The sequence below is a fragment of the Moschus berezovskii genome, chromosome 4 (assembly GCF_049115385.1).
Source record: "Moschus berezovskii isolate FMDL1 chromosome 4, NW_MosBer_1.0, whole genome shotgun sequence".
NCBI classification, from domain to species: domain Eukaryota; kingdom Metazoa; phylum Chordata; class Mammalia; order Artiodactyla; family Moschidae; genus Moschus; species Moschus berezovskii.
Window position 1 is genome coordinate 116,702,969 of NC_142463.1, and position 16,710 is coordinate 116,719,678.

At 40.2% G+C, this 16,710-nt stretch overlaps 1 protein-coding gene across 1 annotated transcript in view; it reads left to right on the plus strand.

Moving 5' to 3' along the window:
- The first annotated feature begins 357 nt into the window (after positions 1-357).
- Positions 358-16,710, plus strand: part of SDHC (succinate dehydrogenase complex subunit C) — a 33,881-nt gene continuing 17,528 nt past the window's right edge. The window contains exons 1-3 of the mRNA XM_055402253.2: positions 358-440; positions 5,655-5,711; positions 8,750-8,851. Coding sequence (XP_055258228.1) covers positions 421-440; positions 5,655-5,711; positions 8,750-8,851 — 179 coding nt within the window. The 5' untranslated portion in view covers positions 358-420. The remainder of the gene's footprint in view (positions 441-5,654; positions 5,712-8,749; positions 8,852-16,710) is intronic.

The following is a 16,710-nucleotide window of genomic DNA, read 5'->3' on the forward strand; positions in this document are numbered from 1 at the left end:
GGTTCCTCCCTGTTGAGAAAACCCAAAGTATGTTTCCCCTCGGTGTGTCAATCATCCTATAAGACACGTTTTCAGCCCCACCTGGGAGGGGGAAGGAGTGAAACCGGACTGAGACGTCTTCAGTGAAGAATCTAGGCAAGTCCTCTGTTTTGTGGGGCTGAATAAATGAGTGTGTACAGCGGTGAAATGTACACTGCAAAATCTAAGCCAGCCGCAATTCTGCCGAAATCTTGTCACTTTAAAACAGAAGTCAGCTGAGAGAAAATGGCGCAGACACCAGAAGAGCAGATAAAACCAGCCAACAATCTGAACCCTGCAGGGGCCCAATCCTCTACAATAGTCGGCGTTGTCACGTGACAGAAGCCCCGCCCAGAGGTGGTGGGGCCGTCTGGCGTCACTTCCGTCCGGCCGGAGCCCAAGATGGCTGCGCTCCTGTTGAGGTGACTTTAGTTTGGGGCTGGGAGTCCGTGCCGGTGGCCCTCCGCGGACCTGTATTGGCCCCTCACGTCTTGCTGATAGCTGTTTACCCCGTGCTTGGGCACGGAACGGACCCGTGGGTGGAGGCGACGCAGTCTAGAATCCTAGAGACCCCTTCCCCTCCCCCCGCCGCTCCTGTACATCGCGGAGAGCTTCGGGGTCGCTGACGGATTATCTTTTCCTTACTCCGTTTTACAGAGGGGTCGCGGGGCTCTCGCTTCTTTGGCTTTCCCCACTTCTAATAGTTCTTCCCCAACTTGCTCTCTGGGCCACGGCCAGAGCCGAGCTCCAAGAAAATAGCTCTAACTTTTTTATATAGGGCTTGGGCTTCGAGGAGAAGAATCTTGGTGAACTTTACTTATGCATTTTACTCCTGCAAACACCAGCTGCTGGCAATGGGTGGGCACCGTTCGAGTTCCTAACCGGCCCCTGGTAGAAAGTGCAGGAGGCCTGGACCCCACCGGGCTGACGATTAGTAACAGCGCCTATAGCTGTCGCTCTGCTGCGCCAAAGCAGCCCGGAAATTCAATTTTAGTTTATTTTTTTATTTGGTGGGTAAGGGAGTAGATGTCTCAGTTTTTGTCTGCAGTGTCAACTCATCCAGAGAAATACCCTAGACTTTCTTCCATTCTGAATTGCTCACTTTTTAAGAGGCCTCGTTCTCAGAGCCTTTATAGCTGTAGCCGCTTTAGTGACTTTAGACGCTCTTGGTACGAATCCCAGCACAATTTCGTGCCAGCACTATTTTTGGAAACTTATTTGTTATGGAAAGTTATCTTAAATGCTGTTGAGATTTAATTCCTGATTTCCCGAAATATCTTCTCGTTCTCTTTCCACTTCAATCACCCGGCATAAAAATAGACGGAGTTTGTTTAGTTTTTCTCTGTGACAAAATGATTCCTCTTGGGAGTTGAGATGAGGAATGCTTTTTCTTGATCCTTCATTTTTCTGCCAGTCTGTTATTTCCGATTGTGTCTCTTTCTATAATGTTTCAGGGCTAGTCTTGCCAGATTGCCTCCTTTATTACAGGTAGTTTGACCATAATTGAATGCTTTTAAATTCCTTGGTATATACATTTTAGGAGATGTCATAGGCTTTTTGGTGGCATTACCTTATAGCTTGTAATGATCATATTGGGTCTGAACAGTTCGTTTTAGGAGTTTCATGTTTAGTACTTAGAAAGTGAGGATCACTGTATTCATTGAGTATGTCCAAACTCTAATTTTGAGCTATGTAGCACTGTCATCATTAGGATTCATTAGTGATAGTACAAAACTTTTATGGGAGGGACACCTCTCTTCATTTCTCACAAGGGCTTTTTAAAAGGAGAAATAGATTTCAAAAAAGTTTTTTTTTTTTCTTTGATGAAAGTTCCGGGGTCTCATTCCATTTCACTAGAGGGATTTGTTTATAATGTGCTGATTTCACCTCAAAGGAAAATACCTTCTAAGAAATTCTAGGAGCTGGTTTCTAGTTCTAGTAGTGTCACTAATTCCATTTATTTTAGACAAGTCTGGGTCATTGATTACATGATTGTCATTTCTTTGCAAGTGAAAATATCATAATTTGAACTCAGAAATATTTTCTAAATGTTTTTAATGCTTGGTTAACTAGAAATTATTAGTATGGCAGTACTGTACGTTGTGGATTTTGAATAGTACTCTATATTTTGTATAGTCCCTGAACAGTTCACAAACTAGCTAGGGATGAATAACCAGCTGTGTAGTACAAGCTGCATTGATAGTTAGGGAATGATTTGCCAAAGCCAAGAAGACCTAGATGGAGAACTAAGATAAGAATAGCTAAGCTTCTGTCTAGTAATATTGATGCAACTTAAGCACAAACCCACCAAGAGTCACTAACCCTCTGGGCATTGCCCATCAGATTAAATACTACATGTGAAGCCCCTCTGAAAACAAGGCTTAATTTATTTAAAGTCTGAATTCTTAAGACTGCTTTTTAAAATAAGCATACTCATTCACAGACCATTTTTGAGCCTGTTCTGTGTCATGTTGTTATAGGTGCTGTCGATGTAAAGTATTCCATTATATGCTGGAGGAACTCAAAGTTTAGCAAAGGAGATAAATAGATTAATTAATAAGCAACCTAATTTTGATTTAGAGATATGAACAATTGCTTTGGGAGCATGGCAGGTGCGCCAGGTAAGGCTAAAGGAGTGAAGTTGGCCATTTCGGAGTTGCTGGGTCTTGAAGGATGAGTTTATCAGACTGTAAGGGAGGTCCACTCAGAATAGCCTGAGCAAAGGCATGTGGTCAAAAGGAACTATTGGTCTGTCAGTGGGTAATGTAACTTCCAGTTTGGTGGTATAGAGAGCTGAAGGGAACTTGTGCGGGAATAGTTCTAGAGAATTGGATTGGGTCGTGTTGAGATGGACCTTGAGAATTGGATTGGGTCGTGTTGAGAAGGACCTTGTTTGACTGTGGTATGAACCTTGTAATCAATGGGGAACTGTTAGACTTTTAGGCAGATGATTGATGAGGTCAGCTTTCTTTTGCAGTAGGTTATATTGAATGATAGGGAAGAGATTGGTGGTGCTAGGAGATCAATTCAGGAGTTCTTGGTGGAGTTGGTTGGATGCTCATACAGTTAATCAGAACTTTCATGTATAAATGATTGCTCTTCATTGTGCTCTTCAAGATTATACATTTTAATGTTGTTGTTAACCTCAGACATTTATGAAACTAAGTTTTCATGTGCCATCAGATCAGGTGTAGAGCATGTGCAAAAGAAAGTCATTATAGTCATATCTTGTTTTGGACTAAAAATGGTTTTTATTCAATTTGATGACATAGACTTGGCTTTGAATAACTTTTGTTTTTTTCCAGAAGTCAGATCCATTTTCAGCAGATGAAGATTTTTACACCACAAAGAATTTTAAAGAGAATGTGATGTTAATTCTAAAGACCTTTGGGAAACCAGTGAAATATTAATAAATTACATATATGTGGTATAGTGCACTTTAGAGAGTGCTTTCCTGTACATTTTCTCATGTTATCCTCCTAGTAATCAATAATGTAGGTTTTATCAATCCCATTTTATAAATGAAAAAGCTGAAGCTCAGTTACTCACTATACAACTTAGGGCAATCTAGACCTCCAGTCTGACTTTTATTACTTTGTCCAGTGTTCTTTCTACATTACTGTTGTTGCCTCGATACAGGGAAGAGCTTCAGAAAAAATTTGAGCAATGATTACATTTAGGGGGAGACATGTATTTAGAAAGGGATAGCACTAACTGAAAATTATAAGTTCTGGTTTGTTAAAAACAAAACAAGGCAACTACTATTACTTTCTAGCTGTAACATAAAATGCTATTCCTGGGTTGGAAAAGAAATCTTTTCAGGGTTTCTGGTTTCACATGAAAGGCAAAGATAGATTAGATATCTACTTTTGTCATATTTCAAATAAGGTTATGCAGTTGTGCAACCATATTCTTTTAGGGCCTTGTGGAAATTTTACATTGGTATTTGTCTGGGAAACAATAGCACTAGACAGAGAGTGCTGTAGATTCCAACCCACATCTGAAAACTCTTGCTGGGTAGCTGAGTGACTGGACCTAGCCTGGTGTGAGGAATGCGTGCCCTGCAACTTCAGAGTCACAATTACTTCAATTGATATAAAGAGATTTGTTCCCACTTCTTTCTTTCTGGGAGTCTTGGGTACACAATGTCTGTATTTACCCCTTGCCTCCAAAGCTGGGAATAGGGAAGAGCTGAAGGAAGTGTTGGTTGGATTATTTTTCCTTCCAGTATTGGGCCCTTCTAGTTTTCTAGTGTAAAACATAAGGTTCTTGAAATGTTTATGCCTCTAATATCAATGGTGTGAGGGACATCATGCACTTTTTTTAAAAGTGTTGGATCTTAACTTGATCTTGTATCCCCCACGGTACATAGTAGATATATGATAAACTTTTGTAGAATCTCAGTGTATTTTTAATTTTGGTCCCAGAGCTTCACTCTGATACCTTTCTTAAATAAAGATTAGATATAATGTGAGTTAAAGGGGTGTAGTGATCATGTGTTTTTCATGATAATGCTGGAACAGCCTCTTTAGGTAGAATGGCTGGACTTGAAAAGCAGTTCTGGTATTGATTGCTATTTAAAGAATAGCAGCATTTTAGTGGAAAGTTTGTGTATCCTCTTCAAGTACCTTTTCATGTGAATAGCAGAGAAATCTGCATTCACATATTTTTTGCATTATTGTATGATGGCCTTTTTCATTTCAAATTCATCTGGGTTTTCTAGAACCTGATGGTAGTTCCCTAAAATAACAGTTTAATACTTAGGACCCTCACTCTTCAAACCCCTGTTCTTTAAACCTTTTAAATTCATCCATTTGCAGCAGCTGTCTGCTTTAGCTAAGCTGTATAGTACTTGGGGGGCTTCCCAGGTGGCGGTAGTGCTAAAAGAACCCGCCTGCTAATGCAGGAGATGTAAAGAGATGTGGGTTCAATCTCTGGGTGGGGAAGATCCCATGGAGGAGGGCACGGCAACCCACTCCAGTATTCTTGCCTGGAGAATCCCTTGGACAAAGGAACCTGGTAGGCTACAGTCCATAGGGTCACAAAGAATCAGACATGAGTGAAGTGACTTAGCACACAGCACACACATAGTTCTTGGTGTTGCCAGAGGCTTATTCTGTCCCTCTGCCTTTTTTTTTTTTTTTCAGAAAAAATCCTGTCTTTTAATCATCACCTCCTTTAAGACATAGCTTGAAAAAAATTGCTTTCTATATTTCCTTTTTGGCCACCCGTTGTGGCATGTAGGATCCTAGTTCCCTAACCAGGGGATTGAACCTGTGCCTCTTACATTGGGAGCATGGAGTCTCAACCACTGGACCACCGGAGAAGTCCTTCTTTCTTTATTTCTTTGTTGAGTATTAACCAACTCTTGATTATTCTTTTACCTTGTATTATTTGTGTTTAACTAAAACCTTATTTTGCATTTGAAAATAATATTTGTGATCACTCTCAAGTTATTAAAGTTGTAGCTTTCCAACTAGAAGAAAAATTTCAAAATCCTGATCCTGTCATTGTTTTCCTCTTATTCCTAATTTTCCCCTCCACCCTAAAGTCTTACACAGTACAAAACTAGAGAAGTTGATATACTAAAGTTGGTCTCTAAATGTTTATTGACTGTTGGTTCTCTTATCTTGCAGACATGTTGGCCGTCATTGCCTCCGTGCCCGCCTTAGTCCTCAGCTCTGTATCAGAAAGTAAGTTCCTAAATCTGTGGAGATTATTACTATTTAAACTTTTTATCTTGAGAGAAAAGCAGGAGGATTTTGACTGAGATTTTGGGGATATGTATGAAAGCAGGTAATTGTAGATGGTTGGCTGAAAATTTAGTGACCATGGTCTTTATTTTTCTTATCTGATAGTAGAAGAAAGAAGGAATTTGAATATATCTTTGGTCTTTTCTTAATTTTCCTCACTTTAAGCTTTTCTGCTCTTTTTAACTTCATTTATTTGCTCCATTTTTTGGTTTCTTTCTTGATATTTAGTTCTCTTCTGTCTAGTCTTTTAAAGTATTCATTTCTAGTCTGTGACCTCAACAGTTGCCTCTGTATGGTTTTTTTTGTTATAAAAAACTTTAAAATATTTGTTTATGGCCACACCCCACGGCATGTGGAACTTCCCTGACCAGGGATTGAACCCGTGCACCTGCATTGGAAGGGTGGAGTGTTAAGTGGACTAGCAGGGAAGTACCCCTTAACTTTTTTTTTTTGTCTGTACTGGATCTTCATTGCTGTGAGGGCTTTTCTCTAGTTGTGGCAAGCAGGGGCTACTCTAGTTGCAGTGCAAGCACATCTCACTGCAGTGGCTTCTCTTATCACATAGCACAGGCTCTAGGGCATGAAGGTTTCAGTAGTTGCAGCATAACTTTTTTACTTATTTTTTTATCCCCCTTTAACTTTTAATTTTAGAATTATTTTGTACTTTTAGGGAGTTCCTTGGTTGCCTAGTGGTTAAGATTGCAGGCTTTCACTGTGGTGACTTGGATTTAATCCCTGTTGCATGAACTGAGATTCTGCAAGCTGAGCAAAGCAACTGGGAAAAAAAAAAGAGTAGAAATATTTTGTACGTTCAGAAAAGTTGGAAAAATAGTACAAGGAAGTTCTACATACCTTTCACCTATATTCTCAGTTGTTAACGTTTTGCTGTGTTTACATATCACCCTGTATTTTTGGTTGTGCCATATGAAATTATATTTTTGTAGTTCAAAACTTGTGTAATACTGATAGTTTAGTGTGGTTCAGCACAATTTAATTATTGTGATTTTCTCTGCATTCTTTGAGATTTAAGTTGCAGACATCTTGACCTCTTACTTCTAAATACTTCTAAGGGAATTCCTGTTGTTCTAGTAGTCAGGACTCCACACTTCCACTGTAGGGAGCATGGGTTTGAGCCCTTGTCAGGGTAGTAAGATCTCACATCTCACAGCAAAATAAACCCCAGTTTCTCCTAAGAACAGGAACATTATCTTATAAAACAGAATAATTATACAAATGCAGATATCAAACTCAGGAAATTTAACTTTGACTTAATGTTACCTGATACACAGTCAATTTTCAGATTTTTCATTTGTCGCAGTCTGTCTGTCCCCTATCCAGGATCTAATTAGGCTCACATATTATATTTAGTTGTCTTATTTCTGTAGTAACCTTTAATCTGGAACTATTTCTTAGCCTTCTTTGTCTTTTATGACATTGACTTTTTTCAAGAATACAGGTCAGTTATTTTTCAGAGTTTCTCTCAAGTTAGGTTTGTCTGATTGTTTTCTAATGATTTCGGTTATGCATTTTTGGCAGGAGTAATGTGTTAATGATGTTTTATCCTCAGTATATCACATCAGGGACATATGATGTCATTTGTCCCATTATCAGTGATTTTAACTCTGGCCATTTGAATACAGAAGTGTTTGCTAAGTTTTCTCCCCGTATGGAGTTACTGTTTTTAACTTTTGTAATTTCTAAGTAATACATGGGGAAATATTTTTCTTGAGGTGGAGGGATCATCTTTAATGTAGGTACATAGTAAATTAAATTGTTGAACATAGCTGTCTAAGAATTGGCTTCAGCCTAGCCTCAGTTCAATTCAGTTGGTCAGTCATGTCTGACTCTTTGCAACCCCATGGACTGCAGTACGCTAGGCTTCCCTGCCCATCACCAACTCCTGGAGCTTACTCAAACTCATGTCCGTTGAGTTGGTGATGCCATCCAACCATCTCATCCTCTGTCATCCCCTTTTCCTCCTGCCTTCAATCTTTCCCAGCATCGGGGTCTTTTCAAATCAGTCAGTTCTTTGCATCAGGTGGCCAAAGTATTGGAATTTCAGCCTCAGCTTCAGTCCTTCCAATGAATATTTAGGACTGATTTCCTTTAGGATGGACTGGTTTGATCTCCTTGCAGTCGAAGGGACTCTCACGAGTCTTCTCCAACACCACAGTTCAAAAGCATCAGTTCTTCAGCGCTCAGCTTTCTTCATAGTCCAACTCTCACATCCATACAGGGCTACTAGAAAAACCATAGCTTTAACTAGACGGACCTTTGTTGGCAAAGGAATGTCTCTGCTTTTTAATATGCTATCTAGGTTGGTCATAACTTTTCTTCCAAGGAGCAAGCGTCCTTTAATTTCATGGCTGTAGTCACCATCTGCAGTGATTTCGGAGCCCCCCAAAATAAAGTCTCTCACTGTTTCCATTGTTTCCCTATCTATTTGCCATGAAGTGATGGAACCAGATGCCATGATTTTAGTTTTCTGAATGTTGAGTTTTAAGCCAACTTTTTCACTGTCCTTTTTGACTTTCATCAGCCTAGCCTAGTGACAAGAAAAATCATGAAACTATTTAGAGGTACTGAACTAAATCTAGTTCTCAATTTTTGAGAACTTGGAAAGGAGTCTTGAAGAGCTGGATGAGAGCAGGTGGTAATGTATGAGATAACACTCATGACCTGGGTGATATGTAAATGGTTTTGAAGTATTGTATTTGCTCTGCTGCCCAACAAGAAAGTTAATCTTCCATTACTGTACTTGGGGGATTGAAAAGAAGAGTTGCTCTCTAATATGACCTCATTGGGTGGTTGAGGTTATTAGTAGCTGAGTCATACTTGGCAGAAAGATAAGGTGAGTGGACAGATACGTTTTCTTAATATATGGGTTCATCTAGCCCAGCTTATCATTAACTTTTTATTATGTAAAATTTTAAACCAAGTTTACTTTTAATCATTTAAACCTTTTGGTTTTATTTTAGTGCTGTTCCTTTGGGAACCACAGCCAAAGAAGAGATGGAGAGGTTCTGGAATAAGAACACTAGTTCAAACCGCCCTTTGTCTCCCCATATTAGCATCTACAGGTAAGGGCTCTGGAACCAGGGAATTTAGTAGTAGCAGGTAAAAGTTCTGGAGGTAAGTCAAAATGTAATTCCTATTAATTAAAAAGAATTATTTTGAAATCATTTCAAATTTGCATAAATGTTGCAGAAATAGTGTGCTGTGTTACTGTATACCTTTATGCAGACTCCCAATGTGTTAACATGTCTGAATGATATTAAAAAATTGTAGCGATAATGATACTCCATTACTTTTGTGTTAGTTTTCTATTGCTGCTGTCATAAGTGATCACAAACTTGGTAACTTAAAAGAACACATTTATTGTCTTACAGTCCTGTAGTTCAAAGTCTGGCTTAGGTCTTACAGGGCTAAAATTAAGGTGTTGGCAGGACTGCGTTCATTTCTGGAGGCTTTGGGGGAGAATCTGTTTTGTTACTTTCTCCAGCTTCTGAAGGCTGTTGGAATTCCTTGGCTTGGAACCTGTTTCTTCCATCTTCAAAACCAGCAGTGGTGGTCAGGTTCTCCCATCATATCACTTTGAACTTGCTTCATTGTCACATTTCTTCTCTGACTCCCTCATTCTGCCAGCCCCTTCCACTTTTAAGGACCTTTTGTATTATATTGGGCCCATCCAGATAATCCAGGATAGCCTTCCTATCTTAAGGTGAGGTTATTAGCAACTTAATTTCACATGCAATCTTAATTCCCCTTTGCTATTTAAGGTAAATATTCACAAGTTTCAGGAATTAGAATGTGTACATCTTTCTGCCTGCTGCAATCCCTTAATACTTGAGTGTATGTTTCTTAAATTCGAGGAAACTCTCCATACTACAGCCATCACAGTCAGAAAATTAACATTGATCCTGTGTTAATCACCTAATCCTCAGATCCCATTCAGATTTTTCCAGTTGTCCCAAAAGTGTCCTTTATGTCCTTTAAGGATCATGTGTTACATTTAGTTGTTTACCTACTTGGAATTAGCACAAAGCCCACAGGTAGGGGTTCAGTCCCGTAAGACTGCCTCCCACTTCAGATGCCAGTCCCAAATCCCAGCTTGTTACTTCTAACTGAAAGTGTTAGTTGCTCAGTCATGTTTGACTGTTCACAACCCCATGGACTGTAGCCCTCCAGACTCCTCTGTCCATGGGATTCTTTAGGCAAGAATACTGGAGTGTGGAGCCATTCCCTTCTTCAGGGCTTCTTCCTGAACCAGGGATCGAATGCATGTCTCTTATGTCTCCTGCATTGGCAGGCAGGTTTTTTACCAGTAGTGCCACCTGGTACTTCTAACTAACCAGCCATAAATCAAGAGTTCTCACAACCTCCTCCTTGGGTTCAGTAATTTGTTAAAATGGCTCAAGAAACTTGGAAACATTTGCTTAAGTTTACTGTGATTATAAAGGTTATTACAGATGATACAGATGAATAGCCAGGTGCCCTTTTAGGTCCCTCTGTGTCTAGAAGGATCCTGAGCACAGGAGCTTCTGTCTCCATGGAGTTGGGGTGCATTATCCTTCTGATATGTGGATGTATTTACCAATCTGAAAACTTCCCAAACCCTGTACTTTGGAAATTTTTATGGAGGCTTCATCATGTAGCCATGATCAACTATTAACTTAATCTCTAGCCCTTCTCTCCCTGGATGGAGGTGGGAGTGGGGCAGAAAGGTCCAAGCTTCTGGTCATGGTTTGGTGTTTCTGGTGGCCAGCCCCCATCCAGAATCACCTTATTAGAACAGAGGTCACTCTTACCTCCCAGGAAATTCTAAGGGATTTAGGAACTGTGTGTTGGGAACCAGAGTCAAAGACCAAGTATAAAGATACTCCTAGCAGCTTATCAGTGAGGAGATTGATAAGGGTTTTAAGAGCTCTGTGTCAGAAACTAGGAACAGATATGTTTTATACAAACACATACACATATATATATATTCCTGCCCCCCCCCCAACACATTACTTCACAATTCTTGTTTTGCCCAGAGTTACACTGTTCCTCTGATTTATTTTGACGTTCAGATTGCCCCAGGCTTGGCTGGTGGAAATTCTTCAAGATGGCTCCTGTGAAATCAAGATCTGGGTGCTAGCTGTGTTCACTGCTATACAGGATATCATTGCTTCCAGACTTTTTCTGACAGAGCTATGATACATATGCACAAACACACACACACACGTACATGTGTATATATGAGTCTATACATATATGTACATCTATTTCTGTTAATTTGTTGTCCTCAAAAGTAGCATTGATGGCTGTTATGCTAGTGTCTTCCCAAAATACTCCTAACCCAGCAAAGCATCTTGAGTCTTGCTACCGTATTTTCTTGGGTTCCTGCCAGGGAAGCTGGTCATTTTTTAACCACCTCCACAAATACCACAACCCTTCAGATTTTTTCCAAACTAGATTCCTGAAATAATTCTGATTATAGAAATTGGACAGTCTACTAAAACAGAAGAAGACGAATAAGTGATCTCAATCTTTGCTACTTTATGGTAAAACTTTTTTTTAAGAGATGAAAGATTTGGGGGAGGATTAAATCACTGCAGATGCTGATTGCAGCCATGAAATTAAAAGACGCTTACTCCTTGGAAGGAAAGTTATGACCAACCTTGATAGTATATTAAAAAGCAGAGACATTACTTTGCCAACAAAGGTCCATCTAGTCAAGGCTATGGTTTTTCCCGTGGTCATGTATGGATATGCGAGTTGGACTGTGAAGAAAGCTGATCGCCGAAGAATTGATGCTTTTGAACTGTGGTGTTGGAGAAGACTCTTGAGAGTCTCCTGGACTGCAAGGAGATCCAACCAGTCCATCCTAAAGGAGATCGATCCTGGGTGTTCATTGGAAGGACTGATGCTAAAGCTGAAACTGCAATACTTTGGCCACCTCATGCGACGAGTTGACTCACTGGAAAAGACTCTGATGCTGGGAAAGGTTGGGGGCGGGAGGAGAAGGGGACGACAAGAGAATGAGATGGCTGGATGGCATCACCGACTCTGTGGACATGAATTTGAGTGAACTCTGGGAGTTGGTGATGGACAGGGAGGCCTGGCGTGCTGTGATTCATGGGGTCGTGGAGGGTCGGATACGACTGAGCGACTGAACTGAACTGAACTGAACTGAAAATAATGAAGAAGAACTTGTCAAATTATCTTGAGTCTATATTTAAAGCTCTGTCCTTTTTTCACAAGTCATATTAACAAATGATAATAAGCTAGTGGGATGAGACTTAAACTACTTTGTTCATTATTCTGATTATGAAACTGTAGACATACTCATGGGAAAAAAAAGAAAAAAAAATAGCAGGAAACATGGGGCTGTTTCCAAGGTGATATATATGTCTGGGAAAGATATCTGCGATATCTGGAGTCATATTTTCTGTTACTAACTTTTATAAATTTTTGGAGGTAGCATGGAAGTGCGTGGTTAAGTTAGCCTTTCTGAAGTATTCTTTATCTTTTAGTGAATTGTCACTATCAAACCAAAAGTATATATAGGGAATTACATTTTCAGAAAAACAAGTTATTTTAAAAGATGTTAGAAAAATATTTTAAAATTTCAAAGTTGGAAGAGTTTTTAGATTTTAATTTTCAACCACATTGGTTTTAAGAGTGCTGCTTGGGGCTTGGGATACTCCATTAAGTATCACAACTACCCACAGAAGTGGGTACTTCTGTGGGTAGTTGTGTGGAGCTGGCCAACATGCAGATTGTACTCTAGGCCCTTAGACCTGGCTATAACCAAAGCAACTTGACTTTAAGGATTTTGCTTTTGAAGAAAGGGTGCTACTCAAAAAAAGAAAAAAGTTTAAAAGCCACAAATGAGTAAATTTTCTCTGTAATATTTTCATAAACAAATGTCTACTTCTGCTTGCATGCCTCCAGTGACAAGAAACTCACATCACCCCCAGTTTGGAAATTTCTCTTATTATCAGAAAGACCCTTATGTTATTGAACTTACTGTGTCTTCTGCACAGTGGCTCTAGTTCTGCCATGAACTATGTAAAATGGATCTAAGCCCATTTTTCTCCCCCTGACGACCTTTATTGATGTTGAATGTCTTTTCATGTGTTTACTGGCCATCTGTGTATCTTCTTTAGAGAAATGAATATTCAAGTCCTATGCTCATTTTTATATTGGGTTGCCTTTTAACCTTGTTTAAAATTTGTGGTGAAATATACATAACAAAATTTACCAATTTATTGATTTTTAAGTGTACAGTTCAGTGGCATTAAGTACATTCACGTTGTTGTGCAACCATCACTACTGCTCATCTCCAGAATGTTTTCATCTTCCCAAACCAAAACTGTACAATAACTCCCATTCCCCCGGCCCCTGGCAACCACCATTCGAGTTTCCGTCTTTATAAATTTGACTACCCTGTATGCTGTGCTTAGTTACTCAGTTGTGTCTGACTCTTTGCGACCCCATGGACTGTGGCCCACCAGGGTTCTCTGTCCATGGGGATTCTGCAGGCAAGAATACTGGAGTGCGTTGGCTATTTCCTTCTCCAGGGGATCTTCCCAACTCAGGGATCGAACCCAGGTCTCCCACATTGCAGGCAGATTCTCTACTCTCTGAGCCACCTCATAAAGTTGAATCATATGATGTTTGTCCTTTTGTATCTGGCTAATTGCGTCTGGCATAATGTCCTCAAGGTTAACCTGTGTTGAAGAATCTATCAAAATTCCATTTCTTTTTAAGGCTGAATAATATCCCATTGTACATACGTACCATATTTTGCTTATCCATTCCTTTGGATTGTTTCTATCTTTTGGCTATTGTGAATAATGCTGCTATGAACATGTGCACATAGATATCTCTTTGAACCTCTGCTTTCAGTTCTTTGGGGGTATATCCTCAAAGTGGAATTGCTGGATTATGGTAATTCTATACTTAATTTTTTGAGAAAACAGCGTATTGACCATAGGGGCAGTAGTGCTGTTTACATTTCCACCAGCAGTGTGCACAAGGGTTCCGGTTTTTCCACATCCTCGCCAACACTTGTGATTTACTGTTTTTGTTGCTGTTTTAATAATAACCATCCTAATGAATGTGAAGAGGTATTTCATTGTGATTTCGATGTGCATTTCTCTAATGACTGGTGATGTTGAGCATCTTTTCATATACTTACTGGCCATTTATATATCTTCTTTGCTTTTTACTTTTTTGATGGTATTGTTTGCAGTATGATTGTTAGATCACTTGCTGAAATTCATATATCCTGTGTCTCTAGCTTTTTCTTGGTTAACATTCTACTAACAGTCAAAAAAAGGGAAAAAATTAACACTCTTCAAATCAGGAGATATTTGTTAATTGCTCAGTGTGCTTGGTTCTCTTTCTGAAGTTGAAATACAAAGGTGAATAAGATGTAACCTGTGTTGAAAAGGATCTCAATGTTTCCTGAAAAAAAATGTTCCTAAAGGAAATCTTACTGGCTTCTAGTCACTTTTCTCTGTGTTAAATCAGTCTTGATTTTGTGTGCTGGACTCTTACATAATGTTCAGAAGGAAGTAGTGGGGTTGGGTCTCTGGCCCATGATTTCTGAGGCCTCAACGAGAAAGCAAACTGGGGTGAAATACTTTGAAGATTCATTTACTGTCATGTCTTGGATTGATTCTGGCTTTTAGAGGGGGCTTCATTTTCTCTCTGCATGGATCTTTCTGCTTGATCTCTCTGCATAGACTATGTCAGGCTTCCTTACAGCGTGAGAGAAGGATGGAGGGATGGAAGGAGCGCAAGTGATTTGGAAGTCATGCCGTGCCAGATCTGCCGTGCTCTGTATCTTGAGGCAGTCAGTCATGAAGTCCTACCCAAGTCAAGGGCTAAATATAAATACGGTGTGATGAGGAGTGACAGGATTCTAGAAGATCATATGGGACTGGAAATACTATCATGATTATTTAGAAAATTCAACTTCCTTTAGCAGCTCGGTACTAGGCTAACCAGTCTATGATTTTAACCATTTTTTAAAGTAGGTTGTTGGAAGAGGGTGTTTGCTATAACCAGTGCGTTCTTTTGGCAAAACTCTTATTAGCCTTTGCCCTGCTTCATTCTGTGCTCCAAGGCCAAATTTGCCTGTTACTCCAGGTGTTTCTTGACTTCCTACTTTTGCATTCCAGTCCCCTATAATGAAAAGGACATCTTTTTTGGGTGTTAGTTCTAAAAGGTCTTGTAGGTCTTCATAGAACTGTTCAACTTCGGCTTCTTGATAATCACGATGGCGTGATCACTCACCTGGAGCCAGACATCTTGGAATGTGAAGTCAAATGGGCCATAGAGAGCATCACTACGAACAAAGCTAGTGGAGGTGATGGAATTCCAATTGAGCTATTTCAAATCCTGGAAGATGATGCTGTGAAAGTGCTGCACTCAATATGCAAGCAAATTTGGAAAACTCAGCAGTGGCCATAGGACTGGAAAAGGTCAGTCTTCATTCCAATCCCAAACAAAGGGAATGCCAAAGAATGCTCAAACTACCGCACAATTGGACTCATCTCACACGCTAGTAAAGTCATGCTCAAAATTCCCCAAGCCAGGCTTCAGCAGTATGTGAACCGTGAACTTCCAGATGTTCAAGCAGGTTTTAGAAAAGGCAGAGGCACCAGAGATCAAATTGCCAACATCCGCCGGATCATGGAGAAAGCAGGAGAGCTCCAGAAAAACATCTATTTCTGCTTCATTGACTGTGCCAAAGCCTTTGGCTGTGTGGATCACAATAAACTGTGGAAAATTCTGAAAGAGATGGGAATACCAGACCACCTGACCTGCCTCTTGAGAAACCTGTGTGCAGGTCAGGAAGCAACAGTTAGAACTGGACATGGAACAACAGACTGGTTCCAAATAGGAAAAGGAGTACGTCAAGGTTGTATATTGTCACCCTGCTTATTTAACTTCTATGCAGAGTACATCATGAGGAACGCTGGGGTGGAAGAAGCACAAGCTGGAATCAAGGTTGCCAGGAGAAATATCAATAACCTTAGATATGCGGATGAAACCGTCTTTATGGCAGAAAGTGAAGAGGAACTCAAAAGCCTCTTGATGAAAGTGAAAGAGGAGAGTGAAAAAGTTGGCTTGAAGCTCAGCATTCAGAAAACGAAGATCATGGCATCTGGTCTCATCACTCCATGGGAAATAGATGGGGAAACAGTGAAAACAGTGTCATACTTTATTTTTTTGGGCTCCAAAATCACTGCAGATGCTGATTGCAGCCATGAAATTAAAAGACGCTTACTCCTTGGAAGGAAAGTTATGACCAACCTAGATAGCATATTAAAAAGCAGAGACATTACTTTGCCAACCAAGGTCTGCCTAGTCAAGGCTATGGTTTTTCCCGTGGTCATGTATGGATGTGAGAGTTGGACTGTGAAGAAAGCTGATCGCTGAAGAATTGATGCTTTTGAACTGTGATGCTGGAGAAGACTCTTGAGAGTCCCTTGGACTGCAAGGAGATGCAACCAGTCCATTCTAAAGGAGATCAATCCTGGGTGTTCATTGGAAGGACTGATGCTGAAGCTGAAACTCCAATACTTTGGCCACCTCATGCAACGAGTTGACTCACTGGCAAAGACTCTGATGCTGCGAGGGATTGGGGGTGGGTGGAGATGGGGACGACAGAGAATGAGATGGCTGGATGGCATCATCACTCTATGGACATGAGTTTGAGTGAACTCCGGGAGTTGGTGATGGACAGGGAGTCCTGGCGTGCTGTGATTCATGGGGTCGCAAAGAGTCGGACACGACTGAGCGACTGAACTGAACTGAAAGTTAGGTTAACATTTGACTTCATATCACTCCCATTTTCCATTTCAGTATTTCTTAAAGATTATACGATCAATGGTTATATTTCTTGCGTTAGCTCTTGGGATTTAATTCATCTAGCCAGGAG